Raw genomic sequence first — 27,124 nt, forward strand, 5'->3', positions numbered from 1 at the left:
TGGGTCGCTTTACTTTTTAGTAGCTGAATTGCTCGTTTAGAATAAACAGTGTAGAATCAAATGATGAAATGTGAAAAAATATCACTCTAGTTGACTAAGATAACAAAAGCAAAATGGTTATAAAATCAATGCAGTTATGTCCGAAAGGTTTAGAACAAGCAGTTAATCCTTGATCTCATGAAATTTCCATAATGTTAGTTGATAAAGCCTATACAGCATCATCCAAGATGCATATATTCAATAAAATCAGTTGTTATGAGCCTACAGATTTAGATACATCAAGGATTTGCTTCAGGAATTCAGTTCATATAAACATTATTGTTAATACCACTCTAGAGGTGCTTGGCAAAGATTGATTCGACAACACCTTGAGCTATAGGATGATAACAGTCCCGAGCCTCTGCAAACACTCTTTTAGCCAAAATCTTCTCCTCTTCCTTTCCAGTGCCTTGTACAAGAGCAGTGTAGAGTGGGCGAAGGTACTTCATCCTTCCAACTGACTTCAGCGTTTTCTCCACCTCACCATAATAATCTCTGCACTTAGCCGAAATGGCCAGTTGGAGAAAGGCAACCTTTACTTCATAATCCTTCGATTCGGACAGCCTATAGCACTCATCCAAGGCCAAGATCTGCATATCAAATGCAATAAATGATAACTGTAAGAAAACACCAACTTACTCTCTGACCCTGGATATTTTTGGGTCCATGGGATTAAATATGGAAAAATAAGAAATACATCAAAAAGCTTGAAATATATGGGCACAAATCAACTAAAGCATTACAAGCAACAATTGGCAATAATGGATCTTTGATTCTTGAAAAAACAGATAATACATTTTTTATATATAAATATAGCACACATTCGAGATATTTATAAATATATATATATATATATATACAAGAAAATGTGCACTGCTTGCACAGTGACCCAGTGGATCTAGCTACTTCCATGTAGGAGGTTAAATGGATACCGCCTTTAAACACCAGCAAGAACTCTAGCTGATATGTGTATATATTATTATATAATACATTTGAGAAATTTACAAAAAATACAAGAAAACGTACACTGCTTGCATAGTGACCCAGTGGATCTAGCACTTCCATGCAGGAAGTTAAATTGATCAAGTCTTTGAAAACCAACAAGAACTCTTGCTGTGGGGAGGACGCCTAGACATTTCATCTTCAAAGCTTATTTCTAGTCTAATAAAACCCCTTTTTCTTTGTTTTTTCCCCCTCTCAGAAGAAATATAAGGCATTATTCAGCTAGTTCTGTCACACAAGTAAAATAGTGATAATTTTCCATAAAACACTACTAAAGCAGAAGTCTTAAACCAGCATACACAAATTGCCTCAACATCACTCAAAATCCATTTCTTCCAGTCAAAGACATCCTTAAAATGATGTATTGGATGGTAAAATTACTATATTCAAGGGATAAGAAAAGAGTAGATAAACTGAAATAAAAACAATTCGGAAACTCTAACAAGATCAGAACCACCACCTGTGAAGCTTCAACAGCTTTGGGCAGGTTCTCCAAGTAAAGTTCCCATTCCTGCCCTTGCCAATCTGCAACTTCATCCTCCCTTGGCATCCGCCCAAGCTTAAACTCATTGGCAAGAGATACAATCTTTGTGTATATATTGGAAACTGGTTCATAAGCATCTGGAGGGATACCAGTGCCCTCAGTCCATAACTCTAGATCAATGTCTTTCTCTATTCCAGGGACATTGGCTTTCAAGAAGTCCAGAAATGTCTCCGTATCAATTGATTTGAATTTAAAGGTGTTAATATACTTTTTGAGGAATTCATCAAATGCAGGCCTTCCAATCTACACATGCCAGAGGATAAACAAAATTGGTTAGGATATTCTTTACACAAACAACACCCAGTTACTCAAGTATTAGTGGACATTAATTCATATAGACTCTCAGGATTCTTGCTTCATGGGTAAGACTCCTATAACTATTACAAATTTACATCGCACAAATAACAACTTTAATTTGGTAAAGACACTAACAATATGACACTATTAATATGTTTCCAGGAGGGGGAAAAAAACACATGCATGAAAGACACACTAAGCTGCAGTAAAAAAGTGATTCAACACACCTGACGTTCAATACGCCACAGAAACTGGAAACCTTTCTCATATGGAACTTGAGAATACACATCATCTGGGTCCACTCCTTCCTGATTGGTTTTGAGTTTTGTGAATTCCATGTTGTCCTTGAAACGCTCCATTTCCTCATTTAACCCCTTCCAACCAATTCCAATATTCAATGCAGCTCTGTCCTCCCCTTGTACGGCTTCAACAATCCTTCTCTCCGCATAAGTCGTAAAACCCTATGACAACAAATAAGAAAACTAATCCCATTTGCAGAGAACAAAAGGCAACAAAACACATGTAATAATGATATATCTCAACCCAGTAAACCAATTATTCATCATTTATGATTTTACAGTGTATTTCATATTCAATGCCCCAAAATCTTTTTTCTTCTAGTTGAAATCAGATCCCCACAACAACAGAAAAACAAAACCAAACCTTTAAACTGCTCTTTGGCTATCAACAAAGTCGACAAAAAGGAAAGAGACACTCAAGTGACCAGTTTTCTTAAGCAGCTAAGCATTTCAAACATTTTCAACCTCTTATTGCCTCATACTTCCAAACAGCCAATAACAGGGTAAACAATTCTCATAGCAAGACACATCATACATAGAAAATATACATATGTACAAAAGGGTCACCCAAGTCAGATATGAATTTACTCATCCCTAACAGAACATAGCAAACCAATAGACAATTTGTCACTCAATTGGGTCAATAACCCCAACAACCCACAAACAATAGTGAAATCTAGGACACTATACACACTCATGTCTCGCCAATCACATTGTTACATCAATTTATAAGCATTTTTTTTTTTTTGAATAATTAAAAAAATAGGTAAACCATGTGTACTCATCGACCCCACGCCACTTGACAGTAAAAATAATACCACGTATACCACCGGAACCGGGACTATCGTTGTGGGCACAACATCAATTTGTAAGCTTGCATTTTGTAGTAAAAAAATTATTAAAAAAACAAAAAAAATGGTGTGGCTGGTTATATGAGAGTGACATTCCATCACCACATCTCTAGCATTTGCTCAAAAAGATAAACTTGAACAAATCCAATTACTCCAAAAACACATAATTTATAAGCCATACCTCATTCAACCAAAAATGGTCATTGGTCTTGTTAGTGATCAAATTCCCAGTCCAACTATGAGCAAGCTCATGAGCCACCACCTGGGCTCCACTAGCATCGCCTTTAATCACCGTCGGCGTCAAGAACACCATCCTCGGATTCTCCATGCCACCGTACGGAAAGCTCGGCGGCAGCACCAACAAATCGAACCTCTCCCAATCGTACGGTCCAAAAAGCCTCTCACCTTGCAGCACCATCTCCTCCGTGCCGGCGAACTCCCTCGCCGCCTCGTCAAGCACCGGCCCCGCCGCCTCCGCATAGACCCTAGTCCTGGGCCCCACCTCCCTGAACCCCAGCTCCCCGACGGCGAACGCGAACAGGTACGTCGGAATAGGCTGGTCCATCACGAACTCCTCCACCGCCCTCCCCTCCGCGCCCCACGTCGCGTGCGGCGGCGGCGGCGCGTGAGACGGAGAAGACTCGTTGGGCGACCGGCGAGTGACGTGGCGGGCGGACATGACGGCGGAGAGCGAGGAGGGGACGTTGAGGAGGCAAGTGTAGGTCACGCGCGCGGCGGGGGTGTCCTGGCAGGGGAAAACGGAGCGCGCGTGGATGGACTGGCATTGCGTGTAGACGAAAGGCAGGGTCTTGTTGAAGGTCTGAGGCGGAGAGAGCCACTGGAGGGCGGAGGAGGAAGGCGAGGTGGAGTAGACGACGAGGAAGGAGGAGTGGTTGGAGAGGGAGAGGGTGAGGTGGCGGCCTCTGATTGGGTCCTCGTCGGAGGAGAGAGAGAAGGGGATGGGAGCTTGGGACTGTGGGTCGAGGACGGAGTGGATGGTGAGAGAGCGCGTGTCGAGAGAGAGTGGGCCGGTGTGGGGGTTGGAGAGAGAGAGGAGAGCGGTGGCGTGGATGGTGGAGGATGGGAAGTCGAGGTAGAGAGAGAGGGAGATGTGGGTTGTTACTGGGTGGGTCGAGTCCGTGAACGAGTGTGGGTCTATGGGTGCCATTTTTTTGGGTTTGAGAGAGAGAGTGTGTGCGTGTTTGTGTTTTAGATTTGAAGACTGAAGAGGAAGAGTTGTGGAGTCAATACTGAAGAGGAGTTCGAGAAAATTAGCTATGAGCTATGACTGTATTTTCACTCGTGACATTAATGCCGTGAGGTTGGTTTAGTCTTTTAGAGTGGTTCACAACATCAAGTGTTGTTTTTCTCACGACAAAAAAAAAAAAAAAACAAAAAAACAAGGGTTGACTCAGTGGATTTTAAGGCTGAGGTTTCAAGAGATTTCTTTGGATTTAATTAAAAAAATAACTATAAAACAAAATCTATATTATTAGTTAGGCAACGTTTTAAACATATTTGGTTTCTAACAATTTGAGTTTTCTACACTCGATTTTACCCAGTGAATTTACATTTGGAAATCGAGTGTCTCACACTCGATTTTCATATTTTTCATATTTTTCAGAGCAAAATCGAGTCATCTGGACTCAATTTGTTAGAAATGAAATTTGTTTCAAACCTTGCCTAACTAATAATATAGTTTGAGTTTTATAGTTATTTTTTAATTAAATCCAATTTCTTTTTGTAATTAGCTAGACGTGTTTTCTTTTTTTTTTTTAAAGAAAGAAACTGATGGATTTTATTAATAAAATTCAACTACATCCAATTGTAAAATCGAACCAATATGAGATGGGACATCTTCCATCCATACTTGAAAATTTGGTATGCATAATGCATTTTTAGTCAGACTATAAGCAACTCCATTGTCATTTCTCTTAATGTGAGAATACAACAATCTTTCTCTGCGAATATGTGAAAACCTAATACAATGAAATAAACTTACAAAACATTTAACATCACTACTAAGTAAAACAAAGGATTTCAAATATTGCGAATCTGCATTCAAAGCGTTCATTGCAATATCTGAAACTCACTCTGGGGTGACATCTTCCAAACTCAGATCAGCATCAAACTGTAAAGCTTTCGATATAGCCAAAGTTTCAAGCTCTATGACAGTTAGGGGAAGAGGGATGATTCCGACCATGTGTGCCAAGCCTTTTCCTTGGCATTCTCGGATGATCACTCCAATCCCTGCCCTATCTTCTTTTTGAAACATTGTATCGATATAATTTGTGCCCGAACCCTCCACAATTACATCAATAGTCGATCTCCAAAACAACACTAATCCACCTCCCATATCCAAAACAACATCCACATAATTTTGTTCCTGAAAAATCACATCATTAGAGTTCACCTCGTCGTGTGTGGGTAGAAGGAATTGCACATATCTAAAAGAATGGTTAATTATTTAAGAGATTTGGACACGTTTGTTATAAAAAATGAAATAAAATACAAATTTCGCAATCTTTCAACGACAATTACTATTAACAATCTATTACATCTATAATCGTCTCATTTTTTGTCTACTTTTTGTTTCCTTAAAATTAATATCATATGACATATTACTTTTTTTGCATTCATTTGTGGAACAAGTTTATCTTCCTTAAAGAACAAAAATTTACCCATAAAAATGGCCTTTTTAATCGTGGCAGCAAGTCCTATATTTTACCTATATTTTACAACTTATTACAAGGACTAAATTGCAACAAAAATAGCATTGTGGGGTCATAGAGCCCAGTGATATACATCCACCTTTTGTATTGGGCTTGAGGTCTATGCCGAGGCCCATAATTGCATATGAAGAAGACAGTGGTGATCATGGCAACCCAGGAAACCGTGCCGAGGACAACTCTGTCCTTGGATAGCCAAAGCCGAGGTAGAAGAAAAGTGATTTACCGGCAAAGACAATCTTCCAAAGCACTCCAAGGAAAAAGATAAGTACAACAAGTAAGCACACTGGAGCATGACGGTAGAGCAATTCCAGGAAAAACTGCTGCCTCCACATTAAATGCTCCACAACTAACACTCTGGCCGCATTAATGTGGAAATGATATTGAGCAGTGGCTTTTCAGACTCACAGCTACTACCTAAGAACTTTGGGAGGAAGTTGATGTGACAAAGACCAACAACAATAGATCTGACCTGCACGTGTATGGTGGAGATGAAGGAAGAAAGTAGTATATAAGGATGAAGGAGCGCTGAGAAAAGGGGGGGGGGGGAGAGATTTTACTAGAGAAAACACTGTAGCAATCTGAACTAACTTTGTAATCATTGTCACTGTTACTCAAGAAATAATAAGTTGAAGCTCATCGAACTAGTGTCAAGGATTGAATTGCTTGCTCAAGTCCATATTTGTTTTACTTATTCATTCTTTAAATCATCTTCAACTGTTGTTACACTCATTAAAATCCAGTTCTTCTATCCACTCTCTACAAATTTATTGTATTAGGCTTGCTGGGCTTGAATTCATTTATCCCTTGGGAATAGTGCTCAAACTTAGTCCCTACAAGCATTATTTCAACCTGATTATATTATTGACGTTGTTTTTATTATGAATAGATCATAATATTGTGAAAAAAAAAAAAAATTTTAAATTATATTGATTTATTATCATGTACTAGTTATAATTTATCACTTTAGCATAATAATTTATTTTTTGTTACTTTTTTATTGTTAGTAATTTATATGAGAAGGTCCGATTGGTACAATATTACATGAACTTGAACTTATTATGCATCAATCATATCATAAATAAGTCGTCTTGCTATTAAAAAAGAAGAAGAAAAGTCATAGTATTTGTAAGGATAAAGGCCCAGGATAATATATTGGGCCTTGAGCTTTTGTCCGAGGACGTTGAATGGTCCGAGGAGGGGCAAATAGTCATTCAGAGTCCTAATTTAAAGTCTCATGAGTAAGGAACGAATAAAATGTAGTCCGAGGATGAATTACTCCTCGGATGTGACGTGTGCAGCTCAAATATGTATTACAACAAGTAGAATGACTCTCCAAGAAACTGCAATGATAGGAACATGCTTCATGAACATACAAGAAGGAGGGAAGCCCAAAAATATATAGGAGAAAGCTACTGTCACCGCATTAAATGCATGACAGCTACTTTTCTGGCCACATTTATATGGAGAAGACTTCTGAACAGTGTTACCTTGACTACTACAACTCACAGAAAGCCAGAGAGGGTGTATGATGAGACAGGTACTCAAGTGGAAGCTCAAATGATCAACAAGTATAAAATCAAAATGTTCCAAAAAGAGCTATATAATGGGAGAGACCCTCCTTAAAAAGGAAAGAGAAAGAGAGGGGAGAAAGGGAAAAACAAGTCTGTAGCAATCTAAATTGTCTTTGTATTCAATTGAGATCAATATATACAAGTGTGACCTTCTCAAACTAAAAGTCTATTGATATCAGAATTTCTTATTTCATATTTGATTGCCACTCAATTTAGTACTAGCCGTTGTTCAACTTATTAGGGCTTAGTTCTTCGATCCACTCTTTACAAATTTATTATATTGGACTCATTGGGTCAGTATTCCATACGTTTTGGGCTTGGACTATAAATCGAGACCGTACAGTATTAATATTGTTTGGCGAGAGAGAGTGTGGCAGTGTGTGTTTTTTCCCACCTTTTTGTGAGTAGTGAGATAGAGTGGTTGGAGGGATTTTATTAGTGCTATTTTTGGCTACCTCTTTTCACTCTCTTTTCAACAAAGAAGATTTGGAGGAAGAATAATAACTGATAAGTGTGCATTCCACTAATAAAGTCCCACCATGGAAGATCTACAGGCATGCGTGGTATCTATTCTAAAGTTTAATACTCACTTAAGCTATTAAATCTATTCTAATATTCTAATATTCTATTAGAAGTTTACTACTCACTTGAGCTATTAAAGTAGGGTCCGATCAACTTATTGTATTATTTTTAAGGAAAAACAATAAAACAAGAAGGAGAGAATGTTACGGTGAGGTGATGACTGTGATTGGTAGGTATTATCATGTAATAAAAGCGATATAAGTTGAGGTGTCAAGTAAATTTAATATTTCATTATTTTTATTTTATCACATCAATAAGTTATAAACAAAATTGTGAAATTTGTTTTTTGTATCAGAATAAAATTGTGATTTTTTTTTTTTTTTTTTTATCATTGTTGTGTTGAATATTATTTGCTCATGTATCAATATTATTAGAATTGTGTGGTGAAATAATTAAATTTATTATATCTTAATAACTTAATCTCTTGGGATAATCGAAAATTTAACATTGTATCAAAGTAAAAGCTCTCGAGTTTGAGAATATCTCAGCCCCACTGCTCACTTTTACAAAAGAAACAAAAAAAGCTCTTGCTTCCCACTTTAAGGTATTGGATTCCAAATTTTACCAATGTACCTTCTTTGATAAAATTCTCATTATTCACGCACACAAATGTTCCAATCACATATTTACATCTATCATAAGAAAATTAATTTTTTTCATAACAAAATATAAATAAAGAAATACATTTCATTCCGCATTCTATAAAATTCCCTTAAGATTTTATTCTTTAATAAAGAAAAAGAAAAAAAATTCCACCTTTAAATCATTGTTTTCTTCATTAATTTTTTGGAATTACATTTTCTCCTACCCTTGGAACTTTGGTTCCCGTGATTCTTCTTGCCATCATTATTGTATGAATACTCTCATGATTCGTTTTTCAAAAGAACATCGCATGCAACGTTTCTTTTTATTTTTTTTATTTTTACTTTTGCTGAATACCGTTTTCTTTATTCAAGAACTAATCCATTACATTGATAAACTTGATTGGTATGTTTGGTCTTTGGTGTCAATTTGATTCAGCTTGCACCAAAAATTTGACTTTATAACATTCTCATAATTCCCTAATTATTAACGGGGAGCATGCATCATGAGTCATGACACATAATAACACCCCTTAATTGCGTAATAACAAATAACAATGAAGGAGAACCTTCCATCACCATAAGCCATGAAAACCAAAAGGAGCAAGAAAAAAAAAAATCACCATTTGAAAAAAGTGGTCAATTTCAATATTTAAATTGCTAAGCCTTGAAGACTAAAGATACAGGTTTGTCGTTGTACGGTCTACTTATTACAGCTGCGCCTTTTTTTTTTTTTTTTTTTCTTATGAATTATCCTACTCTTCGTGCTAAGAGAGAAGGTAAAAAAGTTGTGCATTGTTTAGCTAATAGAAAGAAAAATAATATAAAAAATAAGAAATTCTAATTGAAAAATACTACTATAATATTTTTATAATAAATTTTAAATAACAGATTGTTATTAGTTAATATTTACGAGTAAAAAAATAATTTCAATGGTAAGTTCAAATTAGAACTAGTAGCAACTTTTCACATAAATTTTGTTGTGAAAGTATTGCGTAAAATGTTGTGAACATAACACTTCTCATTGAAAAATATAATTGTTAAAAAAAAAATGATGATTAAAAAAAGAATAAACAATGAATGAAGAAATAATATTTAAATGAGATAGAGAATGTGATAGAGAAACTGTTGGAAAATGTATTTGAAAAAGGGGTATGTAAAAGAAAGAAAGAAAATGAAATGAAAGAAAGAAAAATAATATAAAAAATAAAAAATTCTAATTGAAAAATACTACCATAATATTTTCACAATAAATTTTAAATAACAGATTGTTATTAGTTAATATTGACAAGTAAAAAAATAATTTCAATGGTGAGTTCAAATTAGAACTAGTAACAACTTTTCACATAAATTTTGTTGTGAAAGTATTGCGTAAAATGTTGTGAACATAACACTTCTCATTGAAAAATATAATTGTTAAAAAAAAATAAATGATGATTAAAAAAAGAATAAATAATGAATGAAGAAATAATATTTAAATGAGATAGAGAATGAGATAAAGAATCTGTTGGAAAGTGTATTTGAAAAAGGGGTATGTAAAAACTAAATGTCACTGTTCATTCTTCAAACAGTACAAAAATTTGAAGAAGCTGCTAGATATGCCCTTAGTTGCTAATTTTTCAGATAGTGTAATATGAATGAAGAATGTTCCACCATCAGTTTTCTCTTTTGTTCAGACTGATTTAGCCTCTTTCTCGATATAAAGTTAACTATCTTCTTTCTCAATTAAAAAAAAAAAAGTTAAGAGTCTTATATCTCAGCTGACACCTCATCCTCTACACAACAAAAACGTCTAGATTCAAACCTCCCTCAGCCAACCAACGAATTATAAAAAAAAAAAAATCATTACTCAAATTAAATATTATATGCGTTAATTCAATGATGTCATAGTGACGTTATATATATACTAGCCTCATCACACGTGCGAAATGAGGTTTTTTTTTTTTAATGGTCCTATTTTGTATTAAAGAAAACTATGTTTTTATTTTATTTTTTTATATATATAATTTTTATTTTAAAAATCTAATTTATAAGTGAATAAATCAATTTGAAAATTAATAGGAGGGTGGTCCTATTTTTTAGGCAATATTTTAGTGGGAGTTAGAGTTGCACTTTTACCAGATTGTCTTTTAGTTTTGTTTCTAATTAAACATAAGAGTGTAGGGGCATTTTTGAACTAAAAAAATGAGAAATTCAAATAGGAAAAGTCCTTTAAATAATAAAATATAGATATATATATATATATATATATATATATATATATATATATAATGGGTTCCACTCTCAAAAAAAGAACTCTATGGTTTGAAACATATGTAATCTAATTGGGCCAAACAGTCAAAGTCCTTATTAGCATTGGGCTCTCAAGAATCACTGACTGGGCCCAGATCCAGCTACACCCATCACCTTTGCATTGGAGGTGTAGAGCCCACATTAACCAAAAATGAACCCATCATGACACCCAACCCCCACGCTCTCCATTCATGATTCATCTCTCTCCCTCCATTCCTCTCTCTCTCTCTCTCTCACCTGAAAGCAAATCTGTGGGAGCGAGTGAGCAAAACAAAACAACCAACCAAAGAAAAAAGAAGCGAAACCCTAAAAAATGGATGACTATACGAGAGAGATGATGGACCTCAAGACCCTCGTCACTCGGACTCTCGAGAAGAAGGGCGTCCTCGCCAAGATCCGGGTTTAATTTCCCACTTTAACCTCTTTCTCTCTCTCTCACTTTTTCGTTCAATTTCTGTGTTCGTTTTTCTAATTGGTAATTTTGCACCGAAATTTGTCTTCTTCTTTTTTTGAGCTAATTGTGTGATAATGATAACACTTAGTTGATGTTGATTGGGTTTTTGGATTGGAAGATCCTCCATTTATTTAGGTTCAAGGAAATGTGGTAATTTTTGGTGTAAAATTATTAGGGTTTTTGATGTTGTTTAGTTTGGAGCTGAGCTGGGTTTTTGAGAATGTGAGTTAGTTTTTTTTTTTCAAAAAAAATTAGGTTTTGATTATGAATTTTAGTTTCACGAGCAGTTGATTAATAAAGCTCTAGCTCAACTGGCACCTAGGTGGAGGTGAGGTCGCGGGTTCAAGACCCGCGGGTGTGTGTAACTTACCAATCTTATAAAAGATCAAGGAAGATGTTTGATCTGTCCCGGTGTGCTTTTATATGTATTAGTCTGTCTACCAGTTGAAACTTTCTTGGTTTTTTTAAAATAAAGTAATGCTTTTGTTTAAAGATTGGGGTTCGATTTGAAGGGCGAACAAAAGTCCATAAAATAGCTTTAGTATAAGAAGTAAAAAAGGACATGTCAATTAAGGAAGAAACGGAGAGTATGGCTTAAGATAGAATGGTGGAAAAGAGTGCCCAAAATTTTGAGACTGAGGTTTGGTTATATTTGTTGTTTTTGTTATCTATGGTGTGTTTTTTTATTTTTGATTCACATGTTGATTTGGGTATTGTGAATAAATATAAATGACCCTGATTACAGTTGATGAAGAATTAGTGAAGTGACTCCAATGAATTGGGATTGAGGATTAGTTGGGTTGAGTTTTATGCTTTATTACCAAGAGGAATTGAACGATTCCATCAATGTTAAAACTTTCGCTAATTGATTCATGTTGTTGGATTTTTGCTAGGCCGAACTCAGAGCAAGTGTTTTTGAGGCAATTGAAGAGGAGGATCGGGTAGTTGAAAAAGAAGAGGGTTTGCCTCCTGCATTACTTGGTAGCTGCAACGATCGTGCAAAACAACTTCATGCTTCTCCCTCAGGTTCCTCCACGAATCTATATTCTTTCCTATTTGTTTAATAAATTCAGTCCAGTTTGGATGGGTCAGGTGTAAGCAAAATTAAGGTCTTAAAGCTTCAGTCTATGCATAAAATAAGAGTCCAAATTAATATTTTGCCTTTGAAACAAGACGTTTGGCATGCTATTCAGGTGATCCTTTCAGAGTAACTTTGATTCTTAACCAATGTTATCTGAGTTCTTCATGTAAAGAATAAAATGATGTGAAATGCGCCAACATGGCTTCTGTTCCACCTTAAATGTTAGGTTTTAATTTTTGATTATGATTTCTTGATTTTCTTGCCTCTTCTATTACTAACCATGCAATTGATGTGGAACATATGAAAATGGTGATGTCTTGCTGCAGAACATGATGCATCTGCATGTTACTATTGTAATTATGAGGGTTTAAAGTATTATTTATGGCAATATTTCTAATTTATTCCTCTTTCATTGCACTCTTTTAATTGCAGGACGGCTACTTACTGCTCTTATATGCGAATACCTAGACTGGGCGCAACTAAATCATACTCTAAAAGTTTATTTGCCAGAGTGTAATTTGGTAATTGATGTGGAACATATGAAAATTCTCGTGTGGTTTATAGTATTGCTGATTTTGTTGCAATAAATTTTGAACTAATTTGTTCAATTTGCTTCTAACTTATAAGGGGATTATTTTGTAGCAAAAAGATTCTTGGAAAGCTGAGTTGAAAGAATTTAGTAGCAAGAATGGATATGATCTCAACAGGAATGGTGATAGTGGTCCTTTGCTTTTGGATGTGCTTGAAGGATTCTTAAAGTTTGAGGTTTGATATTAGATCTCATTTAGACATCAATATTTTCATCTTCAATTGAAAATGTGTGTGGTTCAACTAACACTTCCTGGTGTTTTCAATTAAGACATTTAAGGTTCAAATCCCCCATCCCCCACAACTATCAAATTATCCACAAAAAATAATAAATAAAGTGTGGTAACTAACATGATAATGCTAACTTTGTGCATCAAGGTTGATTAGACTGTCCTATGTAGGAGTACTATGTATGATTTTATACATGTGTGTTTCCATGCATTTATGATTAATTTCTTCCAAGGATGCTTAATTTGAAGGACTAGGAATTAGATATGTATGTGGGTTGTCTGATCTAGATGTGTGCATTTTAACATCTCCTCTACCAAGTCATCTTTGTATGTTAAGAATAGTAGCAGCCTTCTTGATGTATATAAAGGTAGCCACAATGAAGCTTTAAATTTTTTTTATTTTTTTATTTTTATGAATGTGATTTGCAATACTGATGCTCTGGAATTAACTAATGATTGGTATTTATATGAATGTTCAAAATTTGAGATTTGGTCTTAACCTATTTCTCAGGGATTGTATGTATGTAGATATATGTAATATTCAATTTTGATTTTTTGTTTTTAAATTGATTAATTGTTCCTTTGAATCATGTTTTGATAGAACCTATCCCAAGCAAGGGGTACTGGAAGAAGGTTAACTGCTCAAGAAACTGAGTCCTTATCCAATTTAGAGTCCAGGAACATTCGAAGGCCCTCTTCATCATCAGTTGGTGGGGGCTTGCCTCCACTGGGAAGGTTCTGCTCCTACATCACTTTTCATTCTCTTACTCTAACTTGTTTAATCTCTCTTTTCCCTTTCCCCTTTCTTTTCCTTCACTCCCATTGATACTTTGGTTTGTTGGTGTGCAAATTCTAGGTCTATTCCTTCTTCCCAGGCATCGGGTAAGTAATGAAGCTATTTGTGATTTCCTTCCAGTATCTGCTTGCTTGTGATTTTCTTTACCTGATATGTTCTAGCATTCAGATCGTAGAGGAGGCTCCTCCATGTCTGGTTACAGGAAGGATGAGTACAGTTGGAGATATGACAGTGACGAGCACCCAGAGGATGTAATTCGAGCTTCAGCTGCCTTGGAGAACCTTCAATTGGATAGAAAAGCTCGAAATCTTACTACATCTTGGCGGTTTGTTCTGATACCCCAATCAACAAATTTGTTTCTATTTTCCATTTGTTACAAGTGAAAAATAAATAAAGGATATTGATTATTGACTCTAGAAACATCCAACCTGTCTACATACTGTTCCCTTGTGGACTGCTAGAAAATTAATTCTTTGTGGGGTATGGAGATTACTATTTCCATCAGCACCACCATGACCATCATTATTTAGCAGGAGGTCAATTGTTAAAAGATGTAGTGTAGGCTAGGGCTAGCTATGCCTCATAAATGCCTATCTTACTGCCTGAGTAGTAATATACATATTATTAATGTTTGGTCGGTGGAAAATTTTCACAGCATTGCTGTTTTCTTTTGAAGAATTTAGAGTTTGTTGATGCATTTTGTTTTGCTAAGAGATGGATTAATGAATGAACAAGCATGTAATATTCTTTCATCACTCTCGTTCAAATGTTGGCATCTCTTGTCTTTATAATTATTTATCAATAATGATTTTTATTTTTTAAATCCATGTACCGCTGATAGTAAAGGATGGCAACTTGTGCTCTCTTGGCCCCCTTTTTGTTTTTGTTTTTTCTTGTTTTTTGTTTTTTTCAATTTTTCTTTTAATTAAAAAAAAAAAAAAAACCTTGGTGTCAGCATAGCTTGTGCCTGTCTTAAACTACCTTAACCTCATAGCTCATGCATATTGTATTCTTAGCTTATTTGATGGACTTGGTTTCAGGCATGCTGGGGATGGAATCAGTGAGGATGATGGCAGGGCAGACCATATGTAGCTGAGTGAATTCCTTTGTACGACTGCATGTGTATTTCAATGTATTTTTTTTTTCAACGTTGAATGAGGGTAGTGATGATATGTAAGATATTGTATTGTGATTTGATTTAGTGCTTTGATTGAGCTTTATTTAGTTTTGTTTTATTTCTGACCCATGAATTTCATATCAGTGACTTTGCCCTGTGTAAAAATTCCTAATTTGGAAGGATTAAATATTGTGCGAGTGTAAAAATTAAGTGGCTATGTAGTCCCTAGTCAGCTGATACCACCTGCTTGAAGGCTTTCCCATTTGGATGAAATATGTATCCCACGTTCTAGCTCTTGATTTGGATTCAATCCATATACTATTCTTGACAATTCTAGTCAAGTTCCTCTTAAATATTATCTAATCACTGCAGTCCCTTCTCTGAAAACAATGTAACGGAGTAAAATGAAGGAATTTGGTGTAACCTGGAGAGAGAGAGAGAGAGAGATAGACAAGGAGGGTTGAAATTAGTTTTGCTTCGTTTTCCTTGAGGAAACCAATACTTTAATGCGTAGGTGACCCGTGACTGCTTCTCAGTTCTCAGGAATGCCTTTGCTCCCTGCATAGATGTGACACATCATGATATGGCCTTTGTTCCCTACTGTTGTAATTGTAAGAATCATTTACTTGTGAATAATGCACATAAAGGAAAGGAGGACAAAAACTAGCGTAAACTCTCTTAACTAGGATAAAAGGAGGATACAAACTAGCATAAACTCTCTTTTAACTAGAACAAGGATCCAAATTTCATGTTCCAAATTGTGTTCGATCGATCCTCAATTTGATCTTATTTGATTTTTTTTTTTTAATTATATAAAAAAACTCGAGCTATTCTTAACCCAAATTTCTAGGTTTGATCCTCAATGTGTGCTTATTGTGAGTTAAAGTCTCTAGTTTCAATCCCCATTGAATTCATTAGTACTTTCTTATTTTACCATAAAAAGCTAGGGAAGAGGAGAAAAAGATGGATGGTCGGCAGAGTCAGCTTGTAAGCTTCAAGGTAACCCCACATAGGAAAGAAAAATCAAAGTATCATATGATAATAATGATATGCTTCACGACAACCAAAACACCTCGTGGGCTAATTCAAAGTTAGCACACAGCGTGGCTTTATTTCAAACGTCAAAAACTTCCTTCAGTCCTCTCTTTCAGGAACAGGAACACAACACATGTACACAGCACAATAATCCACACTTTTGCCACACTCCCCCAAACTTTTCTCTCTCTCTCTCTCTCGCTCTGCAACACACAAATTTTGGAGCACTATTCCATGGCGGTGTTGAACCGCTTGTTGTTGAGAGTGGGAGCGAGAGCCACAACTACAAGCCACTCCAAATTCCGTGCCTTCTCTTCTTCTTGCTCCATAGTAAACCCCGAAGCTGACCTCAAAGCTTCTCCTCCGTCTTCGTCTTCTTCTTTGCTAGGCTCGAAGCTCCTCCCTCTCCGCCAAGACCACCACCACCCAGTCCAATGGGTTTTCCTTGGCTGCCCAGGCGTCGGAAAAGGCACCTACGCCTCTCGCCTCTCCAAACTCCTCCGTGTCCCTCACATCGCCACCGGCGATCTCGTCCGCGACGAGCTCTCCTCCTCCGGTCCCCTCTCTTCCCAGGTTAATTTCCAATTGTTTTAGGAAACTGAGTCTGACTTTTTTGTTTTTTTGGTAAAGTGGACTTTGAGTTACAAGTTACAACAGAGACAATTATTGTTGTTAGTTCTACACTAAGGTTATAAATTGATCCATGCTGGCGACAACTTAGTTTATTGTAACAGCCTTTGATATGATATGTATCCATTAGCCAACCGCTTTTGTCAATGTTACTGACCAGCTCTTTACTTAATAAGATCTAAGTATAAATCAATAGGAAAACTAGAGAATCCCTTACCTTTGTAGCAATGAAAATGACATAAACAGCAACTTGATTCGCTTCTCGATGAATAAGATTTCCCTTTATATCTTGACTTGCTTATATATACTGACTATTATCACAATCATGAATTCTAGAAACTTTTTTTCAAACTCATACTAATTTTATCATAAGGTTGTTAACAAGCCAAGGCTACAAAAAAGGTAGAGGAATTCTTAAGTTCGCATCAGTAGTTGTAAAAAATGACAAGTCAATTAAGAAGGGGGCAAAGAGTATGTATATAAATAGGATGGAGTGTCAAAAAAATTATAAGATATGTGGCCAATCCATATTAATCTGCTAAGGATCCACAGCTAACCCCCAAAGTTGTGGAACTAAGGCTTGGCTGTTGTTGTTTTTGAATCACGTTATATAAATGTTAAACCCTTATTATTATACGCTTGTAATAAATCCTCCCTCAAAGCTATAGTTTCAATCTTTGGAACAGAAATTCACCTTTTAACCTTTTACCAAGTGCTAGAACACACCTTCACTCCTCTTCTAAAATCTAGAACCATCAAAATTTATTTTAAAGCACCCTTGTATTGGAGGATACCATTGTATGAATCTCTTTATTTTCAATACCTTTTTATGAACTTTTCTTCTTCTTAAAGATTTGCAGGAGTAAAATAATCATTATACATTCTGGCAGTCTTTCTGAAATTATACAGAGCATTCTTGTTGAAATAACCCTCATTTCTTTTACACCATAGTTGCCACAAAACATCAACAAAATTTTTGTTACAATCACATTAGAAAAGAATATTCCTTTTTTTAAAAGATTAAAAAAAAAATTAGAATCATTGAATAGATCCAATTTTTGAATGATGTCAAACTATAGGATAGTTGAGCATGTGCTTTCAAGGTTTATAAGTTATACGCCAGGAAAATCTGTAAAAGATTTTTTTTTCAATGAAGATTTGATAACCTGAGAACCATTTGTCTTTAGTTATTGCAAAATTAGGATAAAAACCAAAATTTCTCTGACTTTATGCTACATAAGATGTGTCTAATTTTTTGGCTGAGTAATAATTTTTTTATTTTTTGCTTGGTTTTTAAGGTGTTTCTCTGAATCTTCTTTATTTTATTTATTCTTTTATATGCAGCTTGCAGAGATTGTTAACCAAGGGCAATTGGTTTCAGATGAAATTATAATAAATTTGTTATCCAAGCGTCTTGAAGCTGGTGAAGCTAAGGGTGAATCTGGCTTCATTCTTGACGGTTTCCCTCGAACCATAAGACAGGCAGTGAGCATTTCTTCTGATGAATTTCATGAATAATGAAGCATTAATTTAGCAATCTATGATATCTTGTTTGATATTGTATGAAATGAACATTAATAAATGAAGTAGAAAAAGAAAAAGACAGGGGGAAGAGGAGGGGGGCGGGGAGGCTAATAGAGTTATTGGTAAAGCTAATAAACTTCTCATCAATCTTAGTACCTATTGTTACTTATTTATAAAAAAAAAATTGTAGTACCTATCATGATGGTTAAGAGGCTTTTCCAAATGAGACAGACAAAGTAGCTCTCTTGATAGTTCCTAAAGGTAGATGTCTAAGGTTATGGGAAATTACCATGGATTTAGTTATATTAATCCTAGTCTGCAATGACACATCGATCTCAACACCAGCCAAAATGAATGCCACTTTTTGCCGCTTAAGCAACTGGGGGACTTATCACTTTTTTTTCAGTTACTCTAATATTACACTCTTTTCCAAATAGCATATATGTGCAATTCAAAAACATATACCCTTTTAGTTCTGTGCCATATTGGTTTCTAAGGTGAAATTATTAACAATGATAAGAAGAGTTAAAGATTAAAGTGGAATCCTTCTCTTTTCCAGCTTATTCATTTCCTTCTTATTGTTCTAACTCCATACTACATCTAGTGTCATTTTAATGGCGAAGAGGCCTAATAAATTATCTAAACATTATGTTTTGGCTGTTGTCCAGGAAATTCTGGAGGGGGTAACAGACATTGACTTGGTGGTTAACCTGAAGCTTCGAGAAGAAGCATTGCTTGCAAAGTGCATTGGAAGAAGAATATGTAGTGAGTGTGGAGGAAACTACAATGTTGCCTGTATTGACATAAAGGGTGAGGATGGGAGTCCTGGAATGTACATGGCTCCACTTCTTCCCCCTCCACATTGTGCATCTAAACTTATCACTCGACCGGATGATACTGAAGAAGTTGTAAAGGAACGCCTTCGTATATATTACGAAATGGTATTGCTCCATACTCTCAAATGTTCATTGTTCAACATATTTTTATTAAAATTCTTCTTTATAATATTTTGTATTTCAAAAAATGTTAAAAAGATAGAAAGCAACCACCTATGACGCATGTACACTTTTCCCTTCTGAGCCCTGTTGAGGATTGATGTGTTGGACACTTTGCTCCGCTAAAATTGGTGTCTAGCATCTGTTTTGAGTCTTTTGACATTTAAAAAAGCATCACCTATTTTTATTTATGATACTGTTCATAAGATGAGGCTGTAATATAATATTGCTGTAGAAAATTATTGTCTATGATACAAGAATGTTCACCAATGCTATGCCCTAATGTCTACATTTTTGGAAATTGTGTCCATTAACGTCCTTCTCTATTTTTCTCCCTTTTCTATCACCATAATTTATGGAGCCTCTTTATGTGAATTCAATATAGTTACTCTACTAAAGACTGTCTCAATGTTAGTACTGTATTCCTTAACCAGTCTAGCCTGTTTTATTGTTCATTGTCATTGTCATCATCATTGGGAACTCAATAGTCCATAGGATGATATTTGAGTGAATGACTGGGAATTTTATGGTCTATCTTCAAAATAGAGAATCCTTTTCCAAGTTAAAAGAATTAAATAAAGGTGCTGGGGGAGGGGCTTAGGGTTGCTCCTGAGAATGACGTATTGGATTTCGGTTCTTTATTTTTTATTTTTTACTTATAAAAAATAATTGGTCCATGGTGTTTCTTAAATATGACCATCTGGTGTTTTGATTTGCAACTGAATATTACAACAAGTAATTGGTGTCTTGTTTTAGAGTGTTGGATGCCTTGAGCATTAGTATTGGTGGTGCTAAAAAGCCATATTGCTATTTTTAGCACCACCAACACTAAAAAGCATGTTGCAATGGTGGAGGGAAAGCCAAAAAATTTGGCTTTTGAGCTGCAGTGCACTGTGCACCATAGCTAAGAAGGTAAAAAAAAAAATATATATATATATATATATATTTTATTAAAAGTTATTTTATTTATTGTGTTGATGGTAGTGGTTGTTGTTTATTGTAGTAGATATATTATTTTATTATATTGAAAGCTAAAATAAAATCACTGATGTTAGGTGTTTTGTAAAGTGAGGTGGTAAAATAGATAAAGTAGCTTTTTGTGGTGCCAAATTGCTAAATTTATGGCTCCACCAATGTGGATTGCTCATCTGTGAGCTGCTTTAGAGGATAATCACAATCATGTGGGGTGGAAGAACATATTAGAATGGAGACATGAACATCCCTAGCTGTTGGGAGTGGGGTGCAGAACCTCATGGTCAATGGCGAATGCAACTTGGGCCGTAGAAAAATATGTTTCTATAATCCATATCATACTTTAACATGGCTAGTAATATTTTTTAACTTAATCAACAATGATATTATCCATTTTTTGTTCAATTAGTGAGTTTTGCACTGAAATTTCCTCATTCTTGCAGACTCAACCTGTGGAAGAATTCTACCGCAGTCGTGGGAAGTTGTTGGAGTTTGATCTGCCAGGTGGGATCCCAGAATCCTGGCCAAAGCTGCTTCAAGCTCTGCATCTTGAAGACCATGATGACAAGCAGTCTGCAGCAGCATGAATTAAGTTACTTTTCTGCAATCTGTAGTATATTTACAAAGTAAGCTAGTTCATTCTTTGCATGTTGAAGATATGCGCATGCATATCTGTTTAAAAACGAAGGGCAACATCATTTATGTCCAATAAGAAGTGATACATGCCTAGGCATCTACAAGGAAGCTCCCTGTTAGGAGGAGATACGTGGAATTTGTAAGATAATTGTTTGGAGAGCGAGGAATTTTTATATTTTTTAGCTTGCCTGAATACAACTGGGCCAGTGAGGGCAGCTCTACTGTTTCAAATTGTGCTGTGAGAACTTGAGGATTGAATGTCCCATATAGAACAGAATTGCCTACTTGTGAACTGGGTCAGAGGTCCTAGTTATCCCGATCCACACAATCTGGTGCATCTTGAAAATATCTTAAAGAGTTACCATGAGTTTAGGCCATGTTACTCATATGCAAGTAATCTGTTTTTTCTTTTCTTTACCTTTTTGGGAAATTGGGATAATTACGTGAACCATAAATAACTTGTTGCGTCACCTTTTTAACCTAGTCTTCTACACACACACACAGATTGATTTAACAGCCAAACCTCATTGAGTAAAAAATGTTCTAAATTCCTCCCCCTAATGTCTTTCTCCTTATGCATTTTAAAGAGATTTTTGTGTTCTTCCAAACCACAAAAATCTAAATATTCTGCCAGTGAGTTCATTTGGTAGAAAACCTGGAGGGAAATCTTTGGAACACAATAGTTTCAAATTCAATGTAGTCGAGGTTTGTTCATGGAGGAAGTCATGTAGAAAAAATTTATGGACCACTGGTAAAAGCGAGAATGGCATTTGCTTGCATAGAGCATTTTGGATTGCAAAGATTTTGTAAGTGTAGGCTATTGTAATTGTATTTTTCAATAGTGCATTTTCTATGGAATGGATCTCATAGGACATAGGGTGGTTTTTTTTCCCTTGAAGTGTTGCTTCATTAGTTTCCACTTTCATCACCAAAATTTGTATTTTGCTTTTTATTGTTACTAGTTATAGACTTTGACAATTTGTTTTTTATTAAGTAAAAAATGAAAATAGTAGATGAATCTATAAGTGTTAGTCTCAAATCCTTCTTAAACTAATATGATTATATTTTCTAACAAAATATAGTTGATACATTATATCAATATATTAGATTTTCTAAATTAAACTATCTATAATTCTATATTAATTATTTAAAATTTTTTAAAATTTTGTAATTTTTTTTTCATGGAAACATTTTTTTTTTTTTTTGAGAAAGTTTTTCATGGAAACATAAAGCATGTTATGTTCAATTATTATATAAGACAAGAAATTTTGTAAATAATATAATGTGTGATTGGAATTTGTTTTTAGTGTTCCCTGAATGGTCAAAAGAGGAAACAAATTTAAGTAAATCTATCACTCATATTAGAGGAAAAAAAAAAAAAGGGACTTTAATAACATATAAGAAAGATGTAGTTTAATTAAGAACTTACTAACATTACGAAGAGAATGTGACATAATTGTTAATAAAACAATTTCTATTTCTACACAAACCTCTCATCTTAAAGCATCACCAAAGTGAACCGAATGAACTAAAGTGAACCAAAATAGATTGAAGTGGACCAAGACCGAATTGACCAACAAAGTGTAGCAACAATAAACTAGGCTTTAGCTTTTAGATATTATATATATATATATATATATATATATTAATTTGGTGATTTATACAACTGTTGTTGTGCAATTTATATGTGCTAATTTGCATAGAATCATTCGATAATTATTCAATTAATCCGTTGTTTTAAGTTATTTGGGAACAAAATAGTTTTCTCCATTTGAGATCAAAATACATCCATTTGTAAGCATCATTTAAAGAGGCCAAAAATCTCAAAACGTGACACTTTATGAGGATGTTATTTTTCATTTGGGTCCAACTGACACTCTATCTCTTTACATTAAAATAGCAAAACTTGGTCTATTAGGATGTTTTTCATTTGGATCCAACTGAATCTTTTGTCAAGTTAAAGAAAATTACAAGAAATCAGGATCATTTGGGATCGTCAGAATCGTACGATCCTACCGATCTTGAATTATCGCAAAGATCCTTGAAAGATCCAGATCATTTTGGGTAGGTAGGATCGTAAAATCATAGGATCGTAGAATCCATATCGAGATTTTGGAAACAATGATTATATATATATATATATATATATATATTTATTTAATTTGGTGATTTACAATTGTTGTTGTGCAATATATATGTGCTAATTTGCATAGAATCATTCGATAATTATTCAATTAAGCCGTTGTTTTAAGTTATTTGGAATCAAAATAGTTTTTTCCGCATGCGTGTTAAGATCTCAATTCTCCATGTGAGGATTGAAGATGCTTCTAAAAAAATTGAAATGATATGAACATGGCTCATTCTTAATCCCCCTAATTTTGTGGTTTTGTTGGAGAATCAAGATGCTAATTTTGAAAAATGCTATATCTATAATATTTTTACAATAAATCATAAATGTTGACAGATTATTAGTGATCTAAAAAGTAATTTTAATGGTAAATTCAAATTAGAACCAATAACGATTGGACAAAATTTAGCTATGAAATTAGTTGTAGCATAAGACTACAACATTGCTCAATAAAATAAACAATACTACATGTAGGGGTGATAGGCCCAAGAATACATATCTATGTATATATTAGGCCAGGGGCCCAACCTGAGGACATGAATAGTTCGAGGACGGGCAAACACCTTCCTAAGAATCCATATTGGTAGGTAAAGAGGTGAGATTTGATCATAACCATTCGAGAAGGCTGTCCGAGGAGGAATACTTTCTCGGTTGAGCAAAGCCGAGGTCAGAAGGTGTGATATGACACCAGGAGCAACATTCCGAGCGATTCCACTGATGAAAATAAGTATCTAGAAGGAACATGACAGAAGAAGGCTATGAAATATCCCAAGGGAAAACTACTACCATCGCATTAAATGCTCTACAGCTAACTTTCTGGCTGCATTAATGTGGAGAAGACTCTTGAACAGTGCTGCATTGGCTGCCCCAACGCACAAAGGGCCTGAGAGGGTGTTCGATGGGACAAGCACTCAAGTAGTAGCTTGGATGATCAATAAGTGGAGGGTCAAGATCATCTAAAGAGAACTATATAATATAAGAGACCCTCTATGGAGAAGAGATCGAGAAGTTAAAAGAAAAGCACTGTAGCAACCAAGAACTGAATTTGTAATCAAACTTGAGCATCAATATATAAGAACAGATCTCCTTAGACTGTGCCAAAGACGATTTTCTTTTAGTTTAAAATTGTCTATCTTCATTTTCTTTTCATCAAGATCTACTTTATTTGTCGTCTGATTCACTAAAGCCCGGTTTTTCAACCCACTCTCTACAAATTTATTGTTTTGGGCTTTTTGGGCCTAAGTCCATCCACCTTTTGGACTAGGGACTCAAATCTGGTTCTTACACTACATATTTTGAAAATCTAACCGTTGAATTTCGTGTTCTTTACGCTCTTAATACACATGTCAAATTTTGTATCAATCAGATATTATTTACTATATGATCTATAAGTTTATATTCTATACATAATTTTAAACTACAAAAACTTGCAATTTAAAAATTTTTATTGATAATATAACTATTGATCTTTAATTTTTTTAGAAATTTTGTAAGCATGGAGAATATAAGAAGAAGATGTCATCCAATGGTGAATTTGTCAAAATTCTCCTCAAATAAAAAAATATTGGGTAAGGTTGTAGTCTAAGGGTCTGTTTAGATAGAACTTATTTTGCTGAAACTGAAAACTGAAAACTGAAAACACTGTAGTAAAATAATTTTTAAATGTGTGAATAGTACCGTGAGACCTATTTTTAATGAAAAAGTTACTGAAAAGTGTAATTTGTGGGTCCGTAAACAGTGCACGTATACACTGTTCACTGTGGAAAGTCAACATTTGCGGTTATTGTTCAATAAACAGTAACCACATTACTCCAAAACGCGTGAAAAAAAAAAAAAAAAAAAGAACAAAAACGCAGCTTCAGAAACGCAACGCAGTTTTAAGTGGAAACCAAACACACACTAAGACTACAATCAATTTTGAAACTAAATTTTGTCCATAACAATTTATCATATATGATTTGTTGTAAAAATGTTATGCACATTGCACTTCCCGCGAATTTTATGCTATATAAGCTTGAGCCTAGAGGAATTAATTACGTGTTGTAAGAGTCTTGGAGACTGTTGGAGCATTTTAATATTAATAAATGAAAAATGAATAAATATTACAACATAAATGTAAAGATGTGGGCATGAATATGGAAGATGAGAAGTTAGTGAAAATGTTTAATCCCACGTTGAAAAGGAGAAAAACTATTTTATTCTTTTTAATTGTAGTAATTAATGAGTTAATATGAATTGACTCAGATATTTGACTAGATACGTGCGCAAGAGGGAAGTGAAGAGTGGAGGTATGCAGAATAGTGTGGTGTAATTTTTCTATCTCAAAAGAAGCTAGATAAGGTTGGTTCACTCATCTTTTGACATCTTGAATTCCTTTCTGAGTCCGGACTACTACATTGAGGAGATGCCTATCGATTTCGATTTTGCTGGTGGTTGGCTCACCCATCTTTTGACATCTTGAATTCCTTTCTGAGTCCGGACTACTACATTGAGGAGATGCCTATCAATTTCGATTTTGATAGAAGCTATGTGGATCTAGTTCTTTCACTCGTTTGGCTCACAATAAAGGGACAAAATCTTTGATTTTGCTGGTGGGATCCCTTGAATTTATTTCTAGTGTTTGATAGAAGCTATGCGGATCTAGCTCTTTTACTCGTTTGGTTCACAATAAAGGGACAAAATCTTAATATTCCCATGTGGCACCCAAGTGGAACATACCAGTCTTCCAACAGAGACACCCACACTTGCTCCTAATTTAGTGTCCATTTAAGAGTAGTTTTTCTAACTTTTTTATTAAAAGTGTATTAAAGTATACTTGTGTCTTAAAAAAATTTTAAAAATAAGAAAATGTCAGAAAAATAAAATTTTTAAAAACTGTACATAAAAGCTGAGTTTATAAGTTGATGTCAAACTTGGGTTTCAACTTATTATTGGATTTCAACCCTTGTACACGAAACCACCATAGCTGAGCTTATACTTGGGTTTCAACTTGTTATTGGTGGATTTCAACACTTATACACAACCACCATAGGTATTTGCTGAAAATAAAATTTAAATGCAGCAATCACAACTAGACACTTACACATACTGTGGATTTGAGTGTCCCTATCAATTTTTCTTTGGCAAAAGCCCACAGAGATTGAAACTTGAATGAATCTTGACAAGTTAAAAATTATTCATCAAATTAAGAGTAAACGAACAAATTTTTTTTGTCATTTTATTCTTCACCAATTGCTGTTGGCATCTTTTTTTTTTTTTTTTTGGTTCATTTTAAGCTTTAATTATTTTATAAGAAAAATGGAAAAAAAAAATATATGATGAGTTATGGGGCCGCTTTAATTATTGTGATTTGTGAAACAGGGGCCGCTTTTTAATTTCCAATCTCTCCACCTCTTTCGGTAAATTAAAGTTATTGACTTTTTAATACATGCTCATGATGATTCTAACCAAAGGTTATCTTGGGAATTATGATGCTATCCCTCATCTGAATTCAAGCCCACCAATATTCTGTTCAGCTATGAAAACATTCAATTTGGCATTAGTCATAGTCAAGGCTCAAAGCTATACTTATAACCATGGCTCCTGTTGGTCTGAACTTAGCTTTCTAGTGAAAAAAAGATGGCATTAAAGATTAACTAAAAATAGTACTAATCATTATAAACTTTAGATAAATTAAAAAAGACATTGCAAATAGCCTTGTAACTCAACTAGTTAGCATCTCCTAACATGACTTTAATGTATCTGTATGAATGGTGTAGTTCAACGATTTGGATGTGATTAAGAAGTAATATGCAATCATCAACATTTATGGCATGTTTGGAAGTTTAGAAAGGGAGGAGAGTAGAGGGAAGTAAAAGGGAGGAGAGTAGAGGGTATGGCTATCCTCCACCTTGTTTGGATGTTTTTAAAATTAGTAAAGGGGAAGGGAATAATTAGTCTTTCCTCTTGTTTGGATGTTTTAAAAATTAGGATGAAAATGAGAGGAAATGATTTAAATAGACAAATTTACCCTTATTTGAAAATTGACTTGTAACATTAGTCTATGATTAATTTGTTAGATTAAATAATTATTTAATCAACATTCTCATTCCATCAAATACCACTAATAAAAGTATAAAACTACTATTAACTATTATAAAATAATTTTT

General features: G+C 34.7%; 3 protein-coding genes across 4 annotated transcripts; 2 read left to right on the forward strand and 1 right to left on the reverse strand.

Moving 5' to 3' along the window:
• Positions 1–116: 116 nt before the first annotated feature.
• Positions 117–15,502, reverse strand: LOC115954847 (leucine aminopeptidase). Of its 2 annotated transcripts, XM_031072806.1 has the most exons (5): positions 15,484–15,502; positions 3,214–4,222; positions 2,110–2,343; positions 1,502–1,828; positions 117–629 (listed from the first exon to the last, which is right to left on the reverse strand). In XM_031072806.1, exons 2-5 carry the CDS (start codon positions 4,198–4,200, stop codon positions 333–335), a joined length of 1,845 nt encoding a protein of 614 aa, XP_030928666.1. In that variant the 5' UTR covers positions 4,201–4,222; positions 15,484–15,502; the 3' UTR covers positions 117–332. The 2 variants fall into 2 exon arrangements, with proteins under 2 accessions (XP_030928666.1, XP_030928667.1); XM_031072807.1 differs by lacking the exon at positions 15,484–15,502 and having other exon boundaries at positions 3,214–4,361.
• On the forward strand, positions 10,973–15,288 carry LOC115954848 (protein TONNEAU 1a-like). Its single transcript, XM_031072808.1, has 8 exons — positions 10,973–11,190; positions 12,138–12,270; positions 12,758–12,846; positions 12,968–13,090; positions 13,745–13,878; positions 14,000–14,025; positions 14,108–14,264; positions 14,980–15,288. Exons 1-8 carry the CDS (start codon positions 11,104–11,106, stop codon positions 15,029–15,031), a joined length of 801 nt encoding a protein of 266 aa, XP_030928668.1. The 5' UTR covers positions 10,973–11,103; the 3' UTR covers positions 15,032–15,288.
• Positions 15,503–16,157: 655 nt separating the features above from the next.
• LOC115958241 (probable adenylate kinase 6, chloroplastic) lies at positions 16,158–21,234 on the forward strand. Its single transcript, XM_031076642.1, has 4 exons — positions 16,158–16,664; positions 18,066–18,206; positions 18,914–19,186; positions 20,656–21,234. The coding sequence occupies exons 1-4, from the start codon at positions 16,326–16,328 to the stop codon at positions 20,797–20,799; spliced, it is 897 nt and encodes a 298-aa protein (XP_030932502.1). The 5' UTR covers positions 16,158–16,325; the 3' UTR covers positions 20,800–21,234.
• Positions 21,235–27,124: the final 5,890 nt, after the last annotated feature.

The sequence above is a fragment of the Quercus lobata genome, chromosome 8, assembly GCF_001633185.2.
Source record: "Quercus lobata isolate SW786 chromosome 8, ValleyOak3.0 Primary Assembly, whole genome shotgun sequence".
Classification (NCBI taxonomy): Eukaryota; Viridiplantae; Streptophyta; class Magnoliopsida; order Fagales; family Fagaceae; genus Quercus; species Quercus lobata.

Bases quoted from the DNA above. Each gene is read 5' to 3' on its own strand.
- LOC115954847 (XM_031072806.1), bottom strand. From the start codon at position 4,200: ATGGCACCCATAGACCCACACTCGTTCACGGACTCGACCCACCCAGTA. The intron at 2,344-3,213 runs GTATGGCTTATA...TTGTTGTCATAG, and splicing joins ACCATTTTTGGTTGAATGAG to GGTTTTACGACTTATGCGGA. The intron at 1,829-2,109 runs GTGTGTTGAATC...TGGCATGTGTAG, and splicing joins TGTGGCGTATTGAACGTCAG to ATTGGAAGGCCTGCATTTGA.
- LOC115958241 (XM_031076642.1), top strand. From the start codon at position 16,326: ATGGCGGTGTTGAACCGCTTGTTGTTGAGAGTGGGAGCGAGAGCCACA. The intron at 16,665-18,065 runs GTTAATTTCCAA...TTTTATATGCAG, and splicing joins CCGGTCCCCTCTCTTCCCAG to CTTGCAGAGATTGTTAACCA. The intron at 19,187-20,655 runs GTATTGCTCCAT...TCATTCTTGCAG, and splicing joins TTCGTATATATTACGAAATG to ACTCAACCTGTGGAAGAATT.
- LOC115954848 (XM_031072808.1), top strand. From the start codon at position 11,104: ATGGATGACTATACGAGAGAGATGATGGACCTCAAGACCCTCGTCACT. The intron at 12,271-12,757 runs GTTCCTCCACGA...TTTTAATTGCAG, and splicing joins ACTTCATGCTTCTCCCTCAG to GACGGCTACTTACTGCTCTT. The intron at 13,879-13,999 runs GTTCTGCTCCTA...TGCAAATTCTAG, and splicing joins GGCTTGCCTCCACTGGGAAG to GTCTATTCCTTCTTCCCAGG.